This window comes from Acanthochromis polyacanthus, chromosome 14 (assembly GCF_021347895.1).
Source record: "Acanthochromis polyacanthus isolate Apoly-LR-REF ecotype Palm Island chromosome 14, KAUST_Apoly_ChrSc, whole genome shotgun sequence".
In the NCBI taxonomy this organism is placed as follows: Eukaryota; Metazoa; Chordata; class Actinopteri; family Pomacentridae; genus Acanthochromis; species Acanthochromis polyacanthus.
In genome coordinates, this window is record NC_067126.1 from 2682629 (window position 1) to 2706755 (window position 24127).

General features: G+C 39.7%; 1 protein-coding gene and 1 long non-coding RNA gene across 52 annotated transcripts; one reads left to right on the plus strand and one right to left on the minus strand.

Moving 5' to 3' along the window:
• Positions 1-836: 836 nt before the first annotated feature.
• Positions 837-22635, minus strand: etv5a (ETS variant transcription factor 5a). 2 transcript variants are annotated; one of them, XM_051958726.1, is made up of 13 exons: positions 22479-22635; positions 18315-18406; positions 18153-18234; positions 18021-18068; positions 15868-15918; positions 11643-11766; positions 10419-10718; positions 9448-9767; positions 7110-7172; positions 5745-5813; positions 5477-5646; positions 5304-5405; positions 837-2063 (listed from the first exon to the last, which is right to left on the minus strand). In XM_051958726.1, the coding sequence occupies exons 2-13, from the start codon at positions 18360-18362 to the stop codon at positions 1815-1817; spliced, it is 1626 nt and encodes a 541-aa protein (XP_051814686.1). In that variant the 5' UTR covers positions 18363-18406; positions 22479-22635; the 3' UTR covers positions 837-1814. The 2 variants fall into 2 exon arrangements, with proteins under 2 accessions (XP_051814686.1, XP_051814685.1); XM_051958725.1 differs by having other exon boundaries at positions 5298-5405.
• LOC127537050 (uncharacterized) lies at positions 3325-5319 on the plus strand. Of its 50 annotated transcripts, XR_007946413.1 has the most exons (9): positions 3325-3753; positions 3799-3843; positions 3907-3943; positions 4007-4296; positions 4334-4433; positions 4516-4608; positions 4772-4880; positions 4918-5072; positions 5165-5290. It is a non-coding gene; the product is annotated as an uncharacterized LOC127537050 (long non-coding RNA). The 50 variants fall into 50 exon arrangements; XR_007946379.1 differs by having other exon boundaries at positions 3325-4296; positions 4516-4817; positions 4863-5008; positions 5055-5173; positions 5211-5319; XR_007946385.1 differs by having other exon boundaries at positions 3325-4296; positions 4516-4817; positions 4863-4898; positions 5037-5109.
• Positions 22636-24127: the final 1492 nt, after the last annotated feature.

A 24127-nucleotide genomic window follows, 5' to 3' on the forward strand; every position in this document is an offset into this window, starting at 1 on the left:
GCATGAATGTCTGTGTTTGTTTTATTTATTATTTTCTGACACCCAAGTTGTGTGATTTATATTGTAGATAGAAAGTAAACAGAAACAGTATTGGGTCAGCAGGTGGCAGTGTAGTCCACCGTCTGAAGGTTTTGTGCGCATGCCCCGTTTCCTTTCAGAGCTGAGAGGACTCGGTGAAAAGCATTAACAGTTTCACTGTCTCTGTTCCTTACCAACCACTTAACCTGTTTTCCAGCCGTGAGGCCGGTAACAAATGCCAACCCTCACAATAATGTCAGTTTTATCTTCATTTAATTGTAGATAGTGCTCTCTCATCCAGGTGTTTATTTGCTCCAGAGCAGTGAGTCTGCTGGGCTGCAGTTGTCTGGTGACAGAGACACATAAAGTTGTGTGTTGTCTGCATAACTGTGATAATTAATGTTTCGTTTCTGGATTATTTCACACAAAGGCAGAAAATACAACCTGAACAGAAGAGGACCCACAACGGACCCCTGAGGGACACCACAGCTCATGGATTCATAGCTGCCAATCAGAACTAAACAGGACCTGAACCAGTTTAGGACTGTTCCAGAAGGTCCAGCCCAGTTTTCCAGCAGGAAGTCCTGATCTGGCAGAACCAGGACTGACACCATTCATAAAACCATTTTTAATATGTCTGTTGCATCAGAGTTCTACTGAATTTAAATCAGATTAAATGTTCTGGTTTTACAGTTTGATTTTGCTGCTTGTTGTTTTTGGTTCTGCTGCTCTGACTGGAACCACTTTAAAGATCTGCCAGAACCTCAGTAGAACCTCAGCAGAACCTGGTGACTGAAATGATGAAGCTGCAGCCGGTGGAGCGTTCAGGACCGTTTATTGGACCCAGTACACAAGAAGTCAGCAGTAGAAACACAGGAGGGGAACCAAAGCCTGTACAGACCGGATCCATCAGAACCAGAGGCAGAACCTTACAGAACAGAACCAGCCTCATAGCAAAAATAGACTTTATCTTCAGAAACAAAACAAACACAACAACCAAAGAAAATCACAAAGTTCTGGTCGGTCCACAGAAAGCGATATGTGAGGGAACCATGCAAAGAGTCCGATCCGACACGGTTCTGGTGGTTCATGCAGTGTCCCGATGCTCCGGCCAAACTGGAGCATCACAGAGATACAAAAAAAAACACAGAGCAGAGAACAGAAGCAGTCTGGGTCAGAACCAGAACCTTGTCTGAATCAGAACCAGAGTCTGTAGGATCTACAGAACCAGGTCTGAATCAGAACCAGACTCTGCAGGATCTACAGAACCTCGTCTGGGTTGTACTTTGTAGGATCCGGACCAGACCGGTTCCGCTGCATCGACTCTAAAGGAAGCAAATCCACCCGGAACATGAGCAGAACATTACAGAACATTTACACAGAGCCTGAAGAACAGTGACGCCCCAGAACCCTGAGAGGTCTGGGTCCAGAACCAGCTTTAAAAAAGTTCTATCTACAGAAAACCAAGCGGGTCGAGCGGTTCTGGTCAATCTGTGTGTTGATGCGAATTTAAAGCCCTTTTTACGGATCTTTAGGAGAACAGAGAGAACAAAGGCAACAGAACCGTGCTGCATTCAGGGTCTAACGATTGTTTACGAAAAGCAGATTGTCTCAGAACCAGAACCAGCACCGGACAGAGGTGGGCGTGGCTTCATTGTGTCTCCATGGCAACAGCGTCATCGCTCCAGTCCTTTTCTTTCTCTCCTTTGTCACCGTGGAGACGACAGAGTTTTTGGGTTTCCAGGATCAGAACTGAGTGGCTCCAGTTCTGGGTTTAAAGTTCTGGAGAGTCGGTCTCAGTATCCATATCCGTCTGGGAACGGCAGCCCGGCGCCGCACAGCTCTCCGCCCTCCAGCAGGTAGGGGGCGCCATCGTCGTAGTGGGTCAGCGGCACCGTGTCGTCGTCCGGACCCGGCAGACTGTCCGGACCCGGCAGGCCATCCGGGTCAGCCTTCAGGTTGGGCCGCTGGTTGTCGGGGAACGCCATGGAGAACAGAGCCTCCGGGTCACACACGAACTTATAGACGTACCGCTCCCCGGCAACCTGGAATAAACAAACAAACAACAAACGTTTACTCACGGAAAGACTGAAAACTAACAGAGCCAGACTTTTACTGAGTCAGAACCAGAACCAAACTGTGGTTAACACACAAACAGTCCAGTCTCTAATTATTCTTAATTCATATTTAACAGCAGTTATTTACAGATTTTCACTGTTTTGTTAAATTAGAGAAAATAAAGTATTAGTTTACATGCTGACTGTAAAACTGGTTTAAACTGTAAATAACAAAATAAAAAAAATGATCAATATCAGAAAGTAATGTATCCTGTTGAAGTGTTTGACCAGAACCAGAGTCAAACTGTGGATTTGTTTAAAACACAGATTATTCTTAACCTGCAGAATTTACATTTATAATGAATTTATATTTCAACAATGGGTTTTGTTCAATTACAGAAAATAGATAAAGTATTAATTTACATGTTGACTAAAAGTGGTCTAAGACTGAATAATATAAAAAATAAATCAGAAATATAAAAAAGTAATGCATCCTGTTGAAACGTTTCACCAGAACTGGAGTTTTATTTGTTACTATTATAATTGTTTTAGAAGTTTATTTAGTCTATTAAATTAAAATATGTATCTATTTATGAAATTGCAACTAATTTGCAAATGTACATTAATTTAACAAAAAGCATTTTAACCATTTAACATGTTGTGTTTTTAAATCAGAAGAAAATACAACTTTTCAGATTTTTGCTGTAATTTATATGAAAAAGGATTTAAAACGGTAAATAATTTCTTAAATGTTATTTTACTTGTTCTGTAGTCAGTAAAATAATTTAAAAAAACTATCAACTTACATTTTAACTGAAAAAAACCCAAATGAACCAAAACTATAAATGTTGACATCGAAAAATCAGTATTTTTATAAATTTGAATGCTTTTTTAAATCCTTTGACTGTTAAATCACACTATTTAACAGTTTTTAAAGCAGAACAATATTAGATAAATTTCATACTTCTGCTGTTATTTATAAGACAAATGATTTAAAAAATGGTAAATAATTATTTTAACTGTTATTTAATAGATTTTCCCCATTTTAACTTATGATGAAGTGAAAAATAATCATTTGCATGTTGGCTGCAAACTGGTCAAAACTGGCCCAAAGTGTCAATACTGTTCACATTAAATCTGTATTTTTATAAATATGAATAATTTTTTAAAAAAAAGTTTCACTGTAAAATCACTGTTTTAAAATCAGACTAATTTAAAATAAAGTTCATATTTATGCTGTTGTTAATAGGAAAGGGCTTTCTGAGCCAGGACGCAGGTAGAACAGGAAGAACAGGAAGAACAGGTAGAACAGGAAGTGTTAGGTAGAACAGGTAGAACAGGAAGAACAGGTAAAACAAGTAGAACAGGTAGAACAGGAAGAACAGGTAGAACAGGAAGAACAGGAAGAACAGGTAGAACAGGTAGAACAGGTAGAACAGGAAGCGTTAGGTAGAACAGGTAGAACAGGTAGAACAAGTAGAACAGGTAGAACAGGTAGAACAGGAAGAACAGGAAGCGTTAGGTAGAACAGGAAGAACAGGAAGAACAGGAAGCGTTAGGTAGAACAGGAAGAACAGGTAGAACAGGTAGAACAGGAAGAACAGGAAGCGTTAGGTAGAACAGGAAGAACAGGTAGAACAGGAAGCGTTAGGTAGAACAGGTAGAACAGGAAGAACAGGTAAAACAAGTAGAACAGGTAGAACAGGAAGAACAGGTAGAACAGGAAGAACAGGTAGAACAGGAAGAACAGGAAGAACAGGAAGAACAGGTAGAACAGGAAGAACAGGAAGAACAGGAAGAACAGGTAGAACAGGAAGAACAGGTAGAACAGGTAGAACAGGAAGCGTTAGGTAGAACAGGAAGAACAGGTAGAACAAGTAGAACAGGAAGAACAGGAAGAACAGGAAGAACAGGTAGAACAGGTAGAACAGGTAGAACAGGAAGCGTTAGGTAGAACAGGAAGAACAGGTAGAACAGGTAGAACAGGTAGAACAGGTAGAACAGGAAGAACAGGTAGAACAGGTAGAACAGGTAGAACAGGAAGAACAGGAAGAACAGGTAGAACAGGTAGAACAGGTAGAACAGGAAGAACAGGTAGAACAGGTAGAACAGGAAGCGTTAGGTAGAACAGGAAGAACAGGTAGAACAGGTAGAACAGGTAGAACAGGTAGAACAGGAAGAACAGGAAGAACAGGTAGAACAGGAAGAACAGGAAGAACAGGTAGAACAGGAAGCGTTAGGTAGAACAGGAAGAACAGGTAGAACAGGTAGAACAGGTAGAACAGGTAGAACAGGAAGAACAGGAAGAACAGGAAGAACAGGAAGCGTTAGGTAGAACAGGAAGAACAGGAAGAACAGGTAGAACAGGAAGCGTTAGGTAGAACAGGAAGAACAGGAAGAACAGGTAGAACAGGAAGAACAGGAAGAACAGGAAGAACAGGAAGCGTTAGGTAGAACAGGAAGAACAGGAAGAACAGGTAGAACAGGAAGCATTAGGTAGAACAGGTAGAACAGGAAGCGTTAGGTAGAACAGGTAGAACAGGAAGAACAGGTAGAACAGGTGGAACAGGTAGAACAGGTAGAACAGGAAGAACAGGAAGAACAGGTAGAACAGGTAGAACAGGTAGAACAGGAAGAACAGGTAGCGTTAGGTAGAACAGGAAGAACAGGTAGAACAGGAAGAACAGGAAGAACAGGTAGAACAGGAAGCGTTAGGTAGAACAGGAAGAACAGGTAGAACAGGTGGAACAGGTAGAACAGGTAGAACAGGAAGAACAGGAAGAACAGGTAGAACAGGTAGAACAGGTAGAACAGGTAGAACAGGTAGAACAGGAAGCGTTAGGTAGAACAGGAAGAACAGCTAGAACAGGTAGCGTTAGGTAGAACAGGAAGAACAGGTAGAACAGGAAGAACAGGTAGAACAGGAAGAACAGGTAGAACAGGTAGCGTTTGGTAGAACAGGTAGAACAGGACGAACAGGTAGAACAGGTAGAACAGGTAGAACAGGTAGAACAGGTAGAACAGGTAGCGTTTGGTAGAACAGGTAGAACAGAAAGAACAGGAAGAACAGGTAGCGTTTGGTAGAACAGGTAGAACAGGTAGCGTTTGGTAGAACAGGTAGAACAGAAAGAACAGGAAGAACAGGTAGCGTTTGGTAGAACAGGTAGAACAGGTAGAACAGGTAGCGTTTGGTAGAACAGGTAGAGGTATAAAGTGACGTGCCTTTACCTTCTGCATGATGCCCTTCTCGTAGTAGTAGCGCAGCGAGCGGCTCAGCTTGTCGTAGTTCATGGCCGGTCGGTTCTTCTGGATTCCCCAGCGACGGGCCACCTGGAGACAGAACCGGGTCAGAACCTGCATCCCAGAATAACGGAACAAAGATCTGGTCTGAGGGGACCCACCTCCTCGGGTTCGATCAGCTTGAACTCCATCCCGCGGCCCGTCCAGGCGATGAAGTGTCCGTTAGCCGGGTCGTCTAGCAGGGTGACCAGGAACTGCCAGAGCTGCAGGGAGCCACGGCGCTGGTAGGGAGGTCCGTCCCGGTAAACCGTCACTTCCTGTTTCACTTTAGCTGAGAGGGAAGAAAACAATGGATCAGCCTCTGGTCATCAGCAGAAGACCACAGCTGGAACCTCATTATTATTATTATTATTATTCTTTAAATGTCACCTTCTAGCCTCTCAGGAACCACACACGTGTCGTCAAAGTAGAGCTGAGCTTCTCTGTCGAAGGAGAAACCTGAAGAACAAGAAGAAGAACCGTTAACCAAACGTTCTGTTTAACCCTCCTGTTGTCCTCATTTACCAGCACCAAAAAATACTGTTTCCCGTTTGAAAAAAATCCAAAAATTCAACAAAAAAATTCCCCAAATTTCTGAAAATTTGCAAAACTTTCAGGAAGAAAATTCCAATAATTCCTTAAAAATTTTCTTTAATAAAAATTCCCGGAATGTGGCATGAAAATTCTTGGAAATATTTTTTAAAAATGAGTAAAAATCTTCCAAAAAATCCTAAAATATCTAAAGTGATTATATGTATGTATGTATGTATATATATATATATATATATATATATATATATATATATATATATGTAAAACTTCTAATATTTTCTTTAAGAACATTCACAAAAAATATTCAAATTCACTGGATTTTGGTTGATTTTTTCTGAATGTTCTTTAGAAAAATTTCTTTTATTTCCACCAAAAAATGTTCAAAAATTTCCCAAAAATGTTGAAAATGTGGACATCACAAAGTTCACTGTGATTTTTTTCCGCACATTTTCAAACGGCTCAATTTTGTGCCGCAGGACGACACAGAGGTTAAACTAGAAGAAGAAGAAGTGCTAATCACACGTTCTCTTTAACCTACATCATTGTAATAAAAACTATCTGCCTCCTTCTTCACAAATTCTTATTTTCTTTCATATTTTCCCCCATTAATGTTTCAGATCATCAAAGTAATGTAAATATCAGACCAATGTAACCAAAATAAACACAAAATATTGTTTTTAAATGAATTTATTTATTAAGGAATAAAAAAATATCCAAAGCTTCCTTATTTAGGAAATTAATTAGCAAATGTCTTAACCTCTTAAAAAAAAACAGTCTATATTGTATGGCTATTTTAGTCTGTTTTGGGAACTTTGATATTTTTTTAATTTCAGAAATAGAAAAAAAACGGTCGACGCAAACCGTTTTAGTTTATTCGAGACGAGAAACATCATTAAAATTTGATTAAAAACAGATCCTGAAAGTTCTCCTCTAAGCGTTTGGTTTCTTCTTCTTAACTATCGTTTTTAGCAGTTTTCCCAAACTGCTGGTTTCTGTCTTCTTCTACTCGTTTGTTTCAGCCAACAGAACCACAGCGCCTCCTAATGGTTGCACAGGTAATACAAACTAACGGATTCATGTTTTGTTCTGCTGCAGCGTCTCACTGATGATAGATTCTCCTCCTCAGCTGCTCTGAGTCTGGAGCTAAAACCTGAATCCCTGTCAGACCTGAAGGTGAACCTGGACCAGGTAAAGGTGACTTACTGTCATGGCTGTTGTGGTAGAAGCTCCGCCCCCGGCCAAAGGATGACTGACAGTTAGGCACTTCTGGAAGCAGAGCAGACAGACAGAGGATAAATTCATCTTCTGACAGAAACATCTGGACTGAAGGTTTTCTGAGCTTAGATTAGCCTGAGCTCAGTTCACCGACACTGTCCTTAAAAAAAAATCACCACAATTACACCATTTATCAGAAAAAGAAACCAGAAAAAAACAGAAAAAATCTACAAAGTTTCAGCTTTCAGACAGTTGTCAAATGTGTGATGCTGTCATGTCAGAAAAAAATGACAAATTTGAGCTTAAGATTGTGATATTTCATCAAAATCGTTTTATTCTACATCTTCTTTAAAAATACACCAAAAACACAAAAAAGATTCTGAAAAAACTTCCTGACACAACCAGGAAGTAAAGAATGACTCGGCTCAGACCAGCAGTCATGTGATGAGAATTCAGGGAGTGTTCAGTTGAACTGCAGGCGGTGTAGAGAGGAGATGAATTTAAAATGTAAAATACATCAGCATATTTAAAATTAACTAGAGCCATCTTTAAACCCAGTGTTGGTTCCAGGATTCTCAGAGTTTTGTACGTAGAATAAATAACGGAGTAAGTAACAGTGAACTTTCCCCACTGTGGGATCAATAAAGTTTATCCTTAAATAAGGAAAGAGTGTCTTTTTTTAAATCTCTTCTTCTCTTTTCAAAATTCCATCATTCATGCTGTTCTGGTTCCTCAGAGCTGCAGGACTTTAAAATGAACCACAGTGAAGAAAAATGAGTCTGTAGAAACTAAAACACCCAGAGACCGACTCAGGTTCAGATTTATAAAAAGTCTGAGCTGTGTTTTCTGTCCAAATGTTGGTTGTGTTCGTGTGAAACCCTCCACCTCTGAGTTAAAGCCCAGATTCCTCCTCAATCTGAAGCCTCCTGAAGCCTCCAGAAGCTTCCTGAAGTTTCATGATCCTCCTTATTATGTTAATATGAGACCCAAACAACTCACTGAATAACTGACATGTTTAATGTCTTGAAATGACTCTAAAGAAAATATTCGCTCCATGTTCAGATGATCTTCACACATCGTCAGAATATTCCTGAAAATCATTTAAAAAATAAGTAAAAATCATGCAAATTTGCCAAAATTTTAACCAAATTCTGTCTCTAGAGTGAAATCATCTGAAAGTTGAGTTTCTTCTGATAAGCTAACGTTCTCCAAACGTTCAGACGTCACATCGTTCCTCTTCGCTGACGTCGGAGTTTAATGGCCGTAAGAAGCTAAGAGGATTTATCATTACGTCACTGAGCAGAAGGAATCCCAGAACCAGAAGAGAAAACAGAGAACTGGAGGAAAAAGGACATGGAAGCTGGAGAACAGCTGGAGAACAGCTGGAGAGTGGGCGGAGGATCAGAGCGGATTTAAACCGACAGCAGCTCTGAAGGTTAGCAGGCCTCAGTTCATACACTACCCATGAAAAGTCTAGAGTTAGCCTTTCAGCACCGTTAGCTAACACAATGTAGCATTAGAACACAGGAGTGATGGTTGCTGGAAATGTTCCTCTGCACCCCTATGGAGAAAATACGGACTTTTCTAAGTGACCTCAACCTTTTGAGCAGTATTGTGTCTGTTTTCTGCATGTAGATTTTCCTGACAGTTTTATCTTCAGTTAAAATGATAGATGAGTGTTGAACTAAAGTAAAACCTATAGATTCTCTCTTTTCATAAAGCTTCGACATGAAAAGCACAACATTTGGTTTAGCAAACAAAACAGCAGCACACACACATTCTGGTCTTCATGTGAAATAGGGACCAGCTGCTTTTCTTTCAAACATAAAGACATTTTTAATTGACCCTGAATTTTACAATGGTAGACACATGAATTAAAGTTGCTCTGTATTAGCTAAAGTTGCTCTATATTAGTTAAAGTTGCTCTGTATTAGCCAAAGTTGCTCTGTATTAGCCAAAGTTGCTCTGTAATGAGTTAAAGTTGCTCTATAGTCATTAAAGTTGCTCTAAAATGAGATAAAGTTGCTCTATATTAGTTAAAGTTGCTCTGTATTAAAGCTGTTCTGTATTAAAGTTGCTCTATATTAACTAAAGTTGCTCTATATTGGTTGAAGTTGCTCTGAAATGAGTTAAAGTTGCCCTACATGAGATAAAGTTGCTCTAAAATGAGATAAAGTTGACCTCTACCATTGAACAGTCTGACCACCGTCCTCTATGACCTGTATCTGCCTTACAGACCCTCTTTTCTGAGCTCTGAGTTGTTCTGCCAGCGTTAGAATCACAGCGAGGCGTCAGAACAAACACAGACATTCCTCCTGAGGCTCACCGGAGTCGAAGCAGAAGTCTCTGGGCTCCTGCTTGATGCTCATGGGAGGGAAGGTGGCCTGGCGCTGGGGGCCCGCTGGACCCGGGGGGCCGACTGGACCCAGGGGGCCCATGGCCGGGACGCCCTGCTCGCTGTACCGAGGGTCCACCAGCTCCTGCTTGAAGCCCTGAGCAGGTCCAACCAGAGGCTCCGACATCTGCCGGTGGTACGGGGGCCGTCCGTCCCGGGACAGGCTGCCGCTGGGGGGCAGGAAGTGGGGACGGACCGGAGCATCGGAGGGCGGGAAGGGAAGGCAAGGTTCTGACATCTGCCTCTGGAACCTGGAGGAGAACGGGAAAGACGTGAAACATCTGGAACCAGAAGGAACTACTGATCAGGGAGAGAGCGTCTTCAAAAGAAAACTATTTAACAGGGAGAGAAACTATAGAAACTGGAAAAAAAATCAGAAAATATGGAAAAAATAAACCAGATTCTGAACTAATCGTGTCAGATGTCTGGTTCCATCTGGAGAATTGATCAAATCTGAATTTAAAATCTGAATATTTCTTTAAAATCATTTCCAAATCAAACCAAAAATTACACAGAAAGACAGAAATAAACCCTTTGCTTGAACGGAATTCTGAAAAAAAAACAAAAAACAACTGAAAAAAAAATCATCGGATCATTTCCTTAAAAACGTCTCTTCAAACAGTTTTTAAAAATAATTTCCAAATCAAATTGAAATCACAAAATAAAATAAAAAAAAAATCCAGAAGCAGAGACTGAAAACCACAAAAAAATTATGTGATTTTCAAATTGTGAATGGTTCTAGAAGGAATCATGTGAGGTTCTTTCAGGAAAATCAGCCAAATTCTTAAAGTTCCTTTAAGTTTTAAAAATCACCAGAATGACTCCATCTATCAAAAGCAGAACCTGTGAAACCACTAAACATCCATTACCTCCTCATAAACAGGTACAGGTCAGCAGCTCACCTGTGCTCAGGTGTGAAGCTGCCTCCATCCTGGCTGGCGGGGGGGCCGGGCACGGCGAATGGCGGGCTGTGGACCTGCTGGAGGTTCTGCTGGAGGTTCTGCTGGCTCTGGCCACCGCTCGCTGTGATTGGCTGCTGAATGTGCACCTGGCGCGGACCCGCACTCTGATTGGCTACATGGGGGTGTGGCGGTGGAGTCTGCTCACTCAGAGGGTGCGTTACCGCGGCAACACAGGGGGAGACCGGCGTGGAGGGCGGAGTTAATGGCTTGAACCCGGAGCCGGGCTTCCTGTCGCAGGCACTGAGGACAGAAACACCCAGTTATTGATTATTAGATATTAAATTAATAAATAGAAACACTATCACCTGATTATGCTGATTACAGGGTTTGATCTACAGTAAGTTCTAGTTAAGGCATTTATGGGGGAATAAGACTAGTGATACTTTGATTGGACTGTACTGTTAAAACTAGAACTCCTTTATTAGGAAGTACCTTTTGAGTGGAAAAAAACTTAACACTGAAACCTTCTGGTTAGAAAACACTATTAAACCTTTAAAACTACATGTACTCAGTCACAAAGTCATACTTTCAGTGGAATAAAACTTTAAAACGATAACTTCATGGTTAGAAGGTACTGCTAAGGTGGAATAAGCTTCAACACTAACAATGCTCACACAGGAAGTAGTGTTTGGGTCGAATAAATCATTAAAAACACAACTTGTTGGCTGGAAAGCACTGTTTGTGCAGCCTATTCTACTAAAACTGAAAGTATCTGGTCGTATTTTGGATGGAATTTAAAGAACCATTAGAATGAAAGGAACCTTGGAAATCAGAACTTGTTGACTAGAAAGAACCATCTGATCTGAAGAGATGACTAAAACTATCAGTACCTGGACAGAAGTAGTATCTGGTGTTATTTAGTTATAAAATACTACTAGGATAGAATCAACCTCTAAAACTATCAGTAACAATCTGTATGACAGAAAGTACTACTTGGGCGGAACATGGACACATTTTCACCAGTTCAGTGGGAGGTTATGGTGGAAATCAAGAGTCTTGAAGCCTCCTCAAGCTTCATGAAGTCTGTACAAGCTTCATGAAGCTTGAGGAGACTTCATGAAGCTTGAGGAGACTTCATGAAGCTTGAGGAGACTTCATGAAGCTTGAGGAGACTTCATGAAGCCTCCTGAATCTGGACCTGTGGGCTCTGGTCTGAGCTGCTACCTGTAGCTGTAAAGGCACTTCTCTCCGTAGTTCATGGGACTTCGGTCCTGACGGCAGGGAGACAGATCTTTGGAGGGAGGAAGCTCTCGCTTGATCTTGGAGGGCGGCGGGCCATGAAACATTACTGAGGAGAAACAGAAGAAGAAACATCTCAGAGGATCAGCTGATCTTTTGACCGCGGCCTGACAGACTTTCTGATGCTCTCAGAACCATGAATCTCAGTAATCTAATGATCTTCTGAAACCATTAGACGCCGCTTCCGAGGCGCCACATTAGAGCCGAAACTGGATCCGAGCAGTAAATCAGCTGATGGACCGGCCAGTGTGCACGTGAGCTGCCCAGCGTGCACGGAGAGGCTAATGGAACTAATGGGAGATTAGCATCTGGTCTCCTGAGGAGGATCCAACCAACCAACCAGAAGAGGGTCAGAGGTTCTGGTCCAACTGGAACAAACCAAACCAGAAACCTGCTCAGAGAAACCCAACCATCTCCAAGACTCCAGGAGGAAGATCTGCTGAAGGAAACAGACGTCCGTCTAACTTTAACGTCAAAATGAGCAGAAAACAAAGACCTGGGGGCAAAAAGAGCCATCAGTCGAAGCTCTGAACAGTTAAAGGAACATTCATTTCTAATTAACCGTGATGTTAAAAGGCTCACAGAATGTGGGGAAACAAAAAGAACTTCTCCAACGTGGTTCCCAACTCGACTAATATCATCAAACTGAGTAAATCTGACGTTAGAACTCCTTAATTGAAAACAAAACCACTTTAAAAATGTTCAGAAAGTCTTGAACTTCATCTGAAACAGTCCAGAATGAAGATGAGGAGCTGCTTGTCAACAGACTGATGGTTTAAATAAAGTTTAACTGGATAAATCAGACGTCTGCTGAGGATCAGAGAAATCACAGACATGAGTCTCTGAGGCCAGAACCAGAAATCAGCAGCACAAAGTTCTGATCTGAAGGTTTCCATCAGAGGAGAGCAAACTGATCTGATGCTGACTCAACAACAGGATCCAGGATTTATCTTCATGGAGCACCGAGTTTATCTCAACGTAGCTCCTCAGAGATGGAAGAAAAATGTTTAAAAGTGTAGAATCGGCCAGCTGGACGTCAGATGGTTCACTAAATGAAACCAGCAGCTGACCAGAGAATGTTTCCTGATGGATCCAAAGTCTTTTTCTACCACAGAAACATCTCAGTAGGGTTCCTCCACCGTCCTGCAGCAGAAGGTCAACCCAACCGAACATGAAGGAAACCAGACCTGCAGTCCAAACATCGACTTAAAACCGCTCAGAAACCTCCTCAGAACAGCAAGAGAGCAGAAACGCTTCACAACCAAGAAACTAACAGACAAAGTTGTTAGATATAAAACTGTCTGCAACTAAGTTAAAAAATGAAGGTTTAGTTGGTTTTTAACTGAAGTTTGGACAAATCAGGCCTTAAAAACTCTTTCTGTCCTCCTCTATGACTGTAAACTGAAGTTTTTAGGGTTTCTTTGATCATCTATGACTGTAGACTGAAGTTTTTAGGGTTTCTTTGATCATCTATGACTGTAAACTGAAGTTTTTAGGGTTTCTTTGATCATCTATGACTGTAAACTGAAGTTTTTAGGGTTTCTTTCCTCCTCTATGACTGTAAACTGAAGTTTTTAGGGTTTCTTTGATCATCTATGACTGTAAACTGAAGTTTTTAGGGTTTCTTTCCTCCTCTATGACTGTAAACTGAAGTTTTTAGGGTTTCTTTGATCATCTATGATTGTAAACTGAAGTTTTTAGGGTTTCTTTGATCATCTATGACTGTAAACTGAAGTTTTTAGGGTTTCTTTGATCATCTATGACTGTAAACTGAAGTTTTTAGGGTTTCTTTGATCATCTATGACTGTAAACTGAAGTTTTTAGGGTTTCTGTCCTCCTCTATGACTGTAAACTGAAGTTTTTAGGGTTTCTTTCCTCCTCTATGACTGTAAACTGAAGTTTTTAGGGTTTCTTTCCTCCTCTATGACTGTAGACTGAAGTTTTTAGGGTTTCTTTCCTCCTCTATGACTGTAAACTGAAGTTTTTAGGGTTTCTTTGATCATCTATGACTGTAAACTGAAGTTTTTAGGGTTTCTTTCCTCCTCTATGACTGTAAACTGAAGTTTTTAGGGTTTCTTTCCTCCTCTATGACTGTAGACTGAAGTTTTTAGGGTTTCTTTGATCATCTATGACTGTAAACTGAAGTTTTTAGGGTTTCTTTCCTCCTCTATGACTGTAAACTGAAGTTTTTAGGGTTTCTTTGATCATCTATGACTGTAAACTGAAGTTTTTAGGGTTTCTTTCCTCCTCTATGACTGTAAACTGAAGTTTTTAGGGTTTCTTTCCTCCTCTATGACTGTAGACTGAAGTTTTTAGGGTTTCTTTCCTCCTCTATGACTGTAAACTGAAGTTTTTAGGGTTTCTTTGATCATCTATGACTGTAAACTGAAGTTTTTAGGGTTTCTTTGATCATCTATGACTGTAAACTGAAGTTTTTAGGGTTTCTGTCCTCCTCTATGACTGTAAACTGAAGTTTTTAGGGTTTCTTTCCTCCTCTATGACTGTAAACTGAAGTTTTTAGGGTTTCTTTCCTCCTCTATGACTGTAGACTGAAGTTTTTAGGGTTTCTTTGATCATCTATGACTGTAAACTGAAGTTTTTAGGGTTTCTTTCCTCCTCTATGACTGTAGACTGAAGTTTTTAGGGTTTCTTTCCTCCTCTATGACTGTAAACTGAAGTTTTTAGGGTTTCTTTCCTCCTCTATGACTGTAAACTGAAGTTTTTAGGGTTTCTTTGATCATCTATGATTGTAAACTGAAGTTTTTAGGGTTTCTTTGATCATCTATGACTGTAAACTGAAGTTTTTAGGGTTTCTTTCCTCCTCTATGACTGTAGACTGAAGTTTTTAGGGTTTCTTTCCTCCTCTATGACTGTAAACTGAAGTTTTTAGGGTTTCTTTCCTCCTCTATGACTGTAGACTGAAGTTTTTAGGGTTTCTTTGATCATCTATGACTGTAAACTGAAGTTTTTAGGGTTTCTTTGATCATCTATGACTGTAAACTGAAGTTTTTAGGGTTTCTTTGATCATCTATGACTGCAAACTGAAGTTTTTAGGGTTTCTTTCCTCCTCTATGACTGTAAACTGAAGTTTTTAGGGTTTCTTTGATCATCTATGACTGTAAACTGAAGTTTTTAGGGTTTCTTTCCTCCTCTATGACTGTAAACTGAAGTTTTTAGGGTTTCTTTCCTCCTCTATGACTGTAGACTGAAGTTTTTAGGGTTTCTTTGATCATCTATGACTGTAAACTGAAGTTTTTAGGGTTTCTTTCCTCCTCTATGACTGTAAACTGAAGTTTTTAGGGTTTCTTTCCTCCTCTATGACTGTAAACTGAAGTTTTTAGGGTTTCTTTCCTCCTCTATGACTGTAAACTGAAGTTTTTAGGGTTTCTTTGATCATCTATGACTGTAGACTGAAGTTTTTAGGGTTTCTTTCCTCCTCTATGACTGTAAACTGAAGTTTTTAGGGTTTCTTTCCTCCTCTATTACTTTAAACTGAAGTTTTTCGGGTCTGATTTGGGGTTAAATGTTGAGCAGCAGCAGCCTGAGAGCAGCAAAGTGTGAAATGAGATTAGAGGCTGGGCTCATGTGATGCCGACCGGCTGATTACACTCAGAATGGAGGAGGAGGCCGACACAAAGACCACAGTCAGAGTCTGAGAAAAGTCCACACAAACTGAACTGTTTCCTGTAATGAGCAATAATAAGCACTGAAACCTGCTGATAAAAACCAACAGAAGTCAGAAAACTGATCCGGAACCAGAAGAACCCACATTTACCAGAGCTGCACACATTTATCAGACATTATCTTAGAAAATGCTTTAAAAAATCAACAAAATTATGTCAATTATTTGAGCAAGAAAGTGTGAAAACAGAAAAAAGGATCAGGCTTTATACTTTCAGATGATCGTAACACTGATCCTGTGTGACGTAGAGACTGATCAGGAAAAATAATAAAATCTGAGTTTAAAATCAGGAGATTTCATCAAAATTATACAAGTACAGAAACGAGAAATGTCTACATTCTGTGATTTCAGCTCCTTTAATGTGAATATTTTCTGCTTTCTTTCCTCCTTTAAACTGCAGATCTTTGGTTTTTTTTGGTGAATTTTCTCTGAAACCTGCTGATAAAAACAGAATCTGGAGATACTCACAGCTGTCCGACTGGAAATCTGGAACAAACTGTTCGTCGTCGGGAACCTGAGCTGTGGACAAACGGAGAAATACTGAACTAAGAACAATCAGAAAACACGGGAGGAATGAAATATTAGACTGAGAACAATCAGAAAACATGGGAGGACAGACAGAAAGCCGTCAGCTGTTTGTCAGGTCAGAACTTTGCTCTAAATGCAGAAACTGGTTGTTCTCATCAGTTAATGTGTAAACCTGTTAAACTTTTTAGAAACGTTCCTTCTTGTTCATTTTACACATTTAACCTCCTCAGTCCCAAACCGACAATTATTATATGTAGACAGACTAAAAATAATGAGAAAAACTCAAATAAATTTAAAAAATCTTAAAGTATTCAGCTTCCAGGCGGTTTTTGCACTGATCCTGTCTGGAAAAGAATCAAATCTGAGCTCAAAGATGTGAAAATTCATCAGACTTTCTTCCACATGTCTCATAGTTTAAAACTGGTCAGAATGATATTCAACATTCTGTAAAATAATAAAAATTCTGCAGTTTCTGCTGCAGCTAAGAAGCTCAGAGTGACTCATCTGAGACCGAAACCCAGAAGATAAAAATTCAGAGTTTGTCTGAACTTCAACCAGAGAGATGAAAAAGTGGAACACCTGCAGGATGTCGACTCGTTTCAGCCACAAATTATTTGATTCCAGATGTTTTTTTTCTCTGATTGTTTCAGCTGGATTTACCAGAGTCGTTCAAATATTAAAGATTAAACCCTAAAAATAACTTTTAATGATCACTGCTGTTAGGCTTTTATCGATTATATTCAAGGAAAGCAGAATTTAAAGATTTTTAGGGTTTAATCTTTAACTTTTTAAAGACTCGTAAATCCAGCTGAAAAAAGATGAAAATTTCTACAATTCTTGATTTTGCAAAGTTAAAAAAAAAGCTGGAATCAACTAATTTGTCTCATTTCTCCTATTTTTGGTCTTTTTATATCATGTTTCTCTCATTTTTCTGATCATGACTCGTTTTGACCTTTTTCCTGTTTTTTTTCCAGTTTCTTTGGTTTTGTCTTCTAATTGTTTTGTTTTTCCTTTTCTGTGTCTAATTTTTCTTAATTTTGTTTTGTGTATTTTAAGTCCTATTTTTTTAAAATCTTTTTTGTGACTCATTTTTCCTGGTTTATTTTTCTCATTTTAACCAGTTTATTTGGTTCTAATTTCTAATTGTTTTATTTTATTTTTTATTATTTTGTGTTTCAGTTTTTAAATTTTTTTGTCTTTTTTATGCAGAATATGTTCTGGACACGAAATAAAAAAATGAACAGGAACAAAAACACAAAAAGAAAAAAAACAAGAAATAAAATCAAAAAACAAAAGAGACAAAATGAGGAAAAACTAAACAATTAGAGAAACCAAACACAAAACCAAAGAAACTGGTTAAAATCAGAAAAGATAATCAGGAAAAATGAGAAAAATAAGTCATTAAAGAATACAAAAAAATAATAAAAAATTAGATGAAATAAAATAAAAGTGACACACAAAATAAAAAACTAAAGAGGAAAACAGACATTTCAGAGGTTTAAAACTGTCTTTGCCTTCTGTCGTTCTGACTGACGGGAGATAAATCAGAAAAACTGAACAGAAAAGCAAAGAAAGTGCTCGAAAAAACAAGTCAAGATCAAAAAAAGAGAGAAAAACACGACATAAAACAGACAAACAAGAAAAATGAGACAATATTTTAAAAAAACTGAGATACAACATCAGAAAAACTAAAAACAATGAGAAAAATTAAAGACAAACCAAAGAAACTGCTTAAGTGAGAAAAACAAGGCATTAATAAAGACAAAAATTAGGAAAAACTGGACACAAAATAGGAAAAACAAAACAATTAGAAAACACAAAAGCAAAGAAACTGGAAAAAAGGAAAAATGAGACGCAAAAAGAGAAACAGGAAGCAAAAAATACCAAAAAAAAATGAAGAAAATGAGAGAAAATAAAACAGCTGAGACACAAAATAGGAAAAAGGAGACACTCCAGATGTTCTTCCAGATGTTTAGAATTACAAAGGGAATAATTCATGAATGTGATTTTGTGTTTCTCTGGTTTCCATCGTTCTGACGGAGTTCTCTCCTCTCTGGACTTTAAAATGAAAACGAGGAAGATCTGTGACTGACCTTCAGCGATCCAGATCTCCTGCAGCTGACTGAGGTCCTGGAAGAGCTCTGGAACAAACAGAACAAAAAGAGGAGCAGGTGAAGATCTGGAGGAGTTCTGGAGGAGCAGGATTCAAACGTGTGGTTTCTTACCTTCGGTGTCCTGGGCCAGCTCCGTGTCCACAAACTTCCTCTTCAGAGGCCTCAGAGGAGCTTGGTCCAGCTGGGACTTGTTCTGCAGGAAGATGGAGAAGAGAGGGTGAGGAGAGAAGAGCAGAACATCCAACAGAGCAGGAGGACGCTGAGAGGACTTACGCTGGGCGGGACCATGAAGGGGACCTGCTGGTCGTAGAATCCGTCCATGTTTGTGGGGAGGGGAGGATGGGCTGGGAGGAAACCCCGGAGCACTGAGGAGGAGCACAGCGTTAGAGGACGAGGTCTGACTCAGTGTTAGAAAAACAAACACATCAGTTATTAGAGGAAGAAACGATAAAAACATAATCAGGTTCTCAGCTTCTGATGGTAACAAACAGTCCAGTCAGGAAAAACAATGATAAAATATTAGCTAAGAATCTGAATATTTCATCAGAAAAGAAGTGAAAAAACTGCTCTACAACCACAAGAACCGACGTTTACCAGAGCTGCACACATTTATCAGACCTTATCTGAGAAAACGATTTAAAAATGACCAAAATTACACCAATTACTACAGAAAGAAAGTGCAAAAACTGAAAAAATGATCAGATTTTCAGCTTTCAGATGATCCTTGAGCTGATCCTGTGTGACAAACGGTTTTATCAGGAAAAATAACCAAATCTGAGGATATTTCATCCCATTTATTCAAGTATTCAGGCCATACAGAACTGCAGACATTTATCAGAGGTAATCTGAGAAAAACTTTTTCTAAAAATTACCAAAATGATGTTAATTATTAGAAAAAGAAACGGTAAAAACAGAAAAAATGATCCGGTGTTAAACTTTAAGATGATCTAACAGTGATCCTGTGTGACGAAGAGTTTTATCAGGAAAAATAACCAAATCTTTGCTTAAAATGGTGAGATTTCATCAACAACACAAATGAAGAATGTTCAGCAGGTCGAGCTGTTTTCACTTAGAAAGGATTAAATTAGTCTCAATTCTGTTCTTACAGCTCCTTTAATGTGAAGATTTTCTGTTTATTTTCCTCCTCTGTGACAGAAAACTGCAGCTTTTTGGACTAAACCAGACGTTTGACGACATTTTTAAACTATTTTCTGACATTTTCCAGGTGAACAACTAATAAATGAATGTTTTAAAGTAACTGATGATGAAAATAATTGGTAGATAGTAAACAGTATTTCTGTAATTAACTTAAAAAATGACAGACTGTGTTGGTTTTAGCTGCTGTTAAAGAATAAAATCTATTTAAAACTGGACTTCAGAACCAGATGATGTAAACGGTCGCTATGGCAACAGATAACCACAGACGTTTATTAACAGACATCCGTTCTGATTATCGATTGATATATTGATTAACCAAAGTCTACATTTAACCTCAGCTCCCTGTGACAGAAAGCTGCAGATCTTTGGATCAAACCAGACGTTTTTTCTTAATTCCTGGTACTTCACAGACTGATCAGCTGAGCAAAGAATAATCAACAAACATAATCGATAGTTTCAGCCTCAAATGTGAATCTTTACTGAAACCTGCTGATAAAAACTCAACAGAAGTCAGAAAACTGATGCGACGTTTCCCAGAGCTGCACACATTTATCAGCTTCAAAGACGAGTTATCTGAGAAAAAGGTTCTAAAAAACAACAAAAATGATGTTTACTGTGAGAGAAAGAAGCTGTAAACAATGCTCCTTAACGCTCGTGTTGACCCATTTGAAAGTCTGAAAATGTGGGAAAAAAATACATTTTATCGGTGAAAACTTCCACATTTTCAACATTTTTGTGAAATTTTTGGACATTTTTTGGTGGAAAAAGGAAATGTTAAAAATGTTTCTTCAGGAACATTAAAAAAAATCAACCAAAATCCATATTTTGAAAGAAAATATTAGAAGTTTTATTGACATACCAGTTTAAATATTTTTAGGATTTTTTGGGAAGATTTTTACTCATTTTTTGGAAGTATTTACAATTTATATATTTCTTTTATTTTTTTGCCAAATTTGGAGATTTTTTTTAAATAAAACTTTTAAGGGAAACTTTTAGGGAGTTTCCTTACAGAATATTTGGGGAATTATTTGCTGAATTTTTGGATTTTTTTTCCAGACGATGGAACAATATTTTTGGGTGCCGTAAATGAGGACAACAGGAGGGTTAAATGTGAATATTTTCTGCTTTCTTTCCTCCTCTGTGACTCTAAACTGAAGCTCTTTGGACCAAACAGGACACTTTCCAGCATCTAATCTGCCAAACAGCTGAGCGTTTCCTCCAGTAAAGAGGAGAACGTGTCTTCCTCTCTTTAACCCACTGACTCTGACTGAAGCGTTATGTAAGCTCCTCTCACCGGCCATCTGCTGCTCTTCATTACAATCAGCTCTGAGATGTTAGCAGAGACTTGATGTTTCCCACTCTGCAGGATCTGACGGGCCAATCAGGGAGCAGATTACTGACGGTGTGAACTTTAAACAATAATGACTCACGCTCTGTCTGTTAATGGATGACGGACGATAATTAGAGGCGAGGAAAACACTCCAGGAAACTTTAAAGTGGCTTTACTGAGCTGCTGTTAGGAGGCCAGCAGGATTTATTCCTCTAAAACATCAGAGAAATGACATGAAATCACCTGAAAATCACTAAACTGGTTAAAATATCAACTAAAAGTGGCTTTAAATGAAAACAGCCTCATCTCTTCTCTGTTCTGAGCAGCAGCTTGTGACGCATTTAAAGCAGGAAAACTACAACTACAGAGAGCAGCACGGTCCCTGAACGCAGCAAAAACACTGAAAACGGAAGGAAAAGAAGCAAACAGCCGGACTTATGTCTTTAAATATAAAGACTAACAACCTGCTGACCAACTTCTGCTCCCTGTGGGGCATTCAAACACTTCAAACTGGTAATAAAGTTAATTAATCACACACAGCTGGTAAGTTAATGCAAACAGGAGGAGCGGAGGGATTTAAATGTGGAACAAAATTGACTGGATGACTAGAAAACATATTTAAACCAACCACGGCTCGTTTCCTCTGATTCTGTCAACCTTCCAGCGCCTTTTACGCACCAACAGCCTTATCATTATTCTCTATAAACAAAGATACACGAGATAGAATAGAAGCTCCGCACATTTCAAACCACAGATCCAGAGCTGTGATTAAACTCAGAGGAAAAAAGAAGTGCGACACGGTCCCTAAACGCACCAAAGACGAGACAAACTCCGGCACAGAGTGGAAAAAACTAATAAAAGGTGTTTAAATACCAGCTAAAGGTGACCTTACTATCATTAACAAACCTTTTTACCAACAATTATCTCCTAATCCCGCTTTAATTTAATAATATCCTGTTTCTCTGCTTCGTTTTTTCTACGTGGAGCAGCTTCTGGTGCATTTTACGCATGAGTTGAGCGCACAGATCGGAGCTTAAACCCGGTTAAACAGCAGGTATGTGCGAGTTAAAACAGAGCACGAGTGAGTTTATTATAAAAAACGACCTCCTACTGAACTTTTTGACCCAGTAAATGTTCATCTCTCGTGTCCGGCTGACCTTGTGCTCCATTTTACGCATGAACTGCGCGCAAGCACAAGAGCTGCCAGCGGGAGAATCAACACAAGCTGCTGAATGTTTCCGCTCAGCAGCTGTTTGTTGCATCTTATCACGTCTCAATTACATCAGATCCGCGTGTGTCATAACAACAAACTTTATGGCACAGTTGGTGCGTAAAAGGCGCAAAAAGGCGCATTTTAGGCACCAACCGTGCCATAAAGTTTGTTATCTTCACCACTAGCAGTCATGACAAACCGCAGCAGCGCGATTGCTGTGATTAAACTGAGGAGAAATAAGAATTCAAAGTGCGCCACGGACCCTAAACGCAGCAAACAGCTTCAGGAACCAAAAAAAAAAAAAAAAGTCGAACTTGGATCAACTTTTCTCGCTGCGTCAACAAAACGTTCACGGTTCAACTTTTATCCGGTGCTGGTTTGTTGTGGGGGGCAGGAGGGGTAGGAGGGTGGGGGGCAGATCACCCGACACCCCCTCCCCCTCCTCCCGCCCCTCCCCCACCCTCCCTTGTTTTTCTCAATGAAGTGAAACTCGATCCGAGGTGAGAAAAAAGCGACGCGTCCATTCATAAAAACACAAACAGCCTCCGGACCGCGCTGATCCAGGCAGCCCACGTCCACGCAGGACACAGAAACGCGTCCCCACTCCCAGCGCAGCGTCCCTTTAACGGTTTAAAATGGTTGCCAAAGTAAATGTGTTTAAATAAGATGGCGTTCGGAGCACTGGGAACATTCCGTTAAAATCTACTTCTGACCGAAAGCAGCAGCAGCGGCTCACCTGGTGGCTGCGTGGAAACGTCCTCTGCGTGTCAATAGCGTGTAGAAATATCCACGGAGCGCGGAGCGGTGCTGCCTCCTCAGACTCTCACTACTCCACTGACACTCCGTTCTCGGCCCGCTCCGGTTTTCCTCCGGGCTGCGGCGGCGCTGGGAGACGCGCTCCGGTTGGTGGAGCCGCTCTGTCCGTCAAATCCGGCGGGCCAATCAGGATACGGAGCTCATGACTTATGCATGAGGCTCCGTTCGGCCAATCAGCGCGCAGCAGAGGCCTATTTTTATGAATGGCTGAGCTTCATTCACAGTTTGAGCTGCAGTTAAAGGGCCAGCGGTGGAAATGTACCGAATCCTGCAGTCAGAGGACGGATTTACCCAGCATTCACTCCTCTGGACTCCAGATCACTCCAATTAGTGACGTAGAAACTACCAGGATTAACACACAGTGACGGAGTCCAGATTGAAGTGCTGCTAATGCGTTCAGGGACACAAACATAAACAGGGAGGACTTTGTTCAGTGGATCCAACCTGACAAACATCCGAGAAAGTTGGAAAGTTTTAGAGATGAAGAAAGATCAGATAATAAATGCTTTATTCCAGCAGCGTCCACACAGCAGAGATAAAAGCTTTACCCCTCCTGTTGTCCTCATTTATGAGCACCAAAAAATATTGTTTCCTTACCTGAAAAAAAGCCAAAAAAACAGCAAAAATATTCTCCAAATTTCTGAAAATTTGCAAAACCTTCAGGAAGAAAATTCCAATAATTCCTTCAAAGTTTCCCTTAAAACTTTTATTTAAAAAAAAAAAAATCCCCCAAATGTGGCAAGAAAATTCTTGTAAATATTTTCAAAAGATGAGAAAATTTTTTCTGAAAATCCTAAAAATATTTAAAATGATTCCAGATATATCAGTAAAACTTCGAATATTTTCTTTAAGAACCTTCACATAAAAATCAACCAAAATCCAGAGAAATTCACTGGATTTTGGTTGATTTTTTTCCTGAATGTTCATGAAGAAACATTTGTTTTAACTTGTCTTTTTTCCACCAAAAATGTTCAAAGATTTCCAAAAATGTTGAAAATGTGGACACCAGAAGTTTTACTATGAAAATCTATACTTTTTTTCCACATTTTCAAACTTTAAAATGGGTCAGTTTGACCCACAGGACGACACGAGGGTTAAAGGTCTAAAGAAGCAACATGCAGTCACAGATGTGGAAAGAGTAAAAACTGGACTTCCTCCTGCAGATGGACACAGATTTACAGAACAGAATGCAGGGAGTCCGTGAAGTCTGGACACAGGAAATCTAGTTTTACCTTTCATTGTTTTTTTTTGCCTCCTCAGATTAAATAAGACCGAAAGCAGAAAGGGTTGAACTGGAACTTCTCAGTGAAGGATGGACAGCAGACGGCTTTAACACACGACATCCAATGAGAATGAAGTTTTGCTGCATTTGCTCGCTATTGAACTGGTAAAAATGATTCAGATATAAAAGAGGCAGCACAGTGATCAGTGGTTAGTACCGTCGCCACAAACCCCCTCCTTCATGGGATCTTTCCTCATCGAGTCTCCATGTTCTCCTGCTGGGTTTTTCACGTTCTCCTGCTGGGTTTTTCACGTTCTCCTGCTGGGTTCTCCAGGTTCTACTGCTGG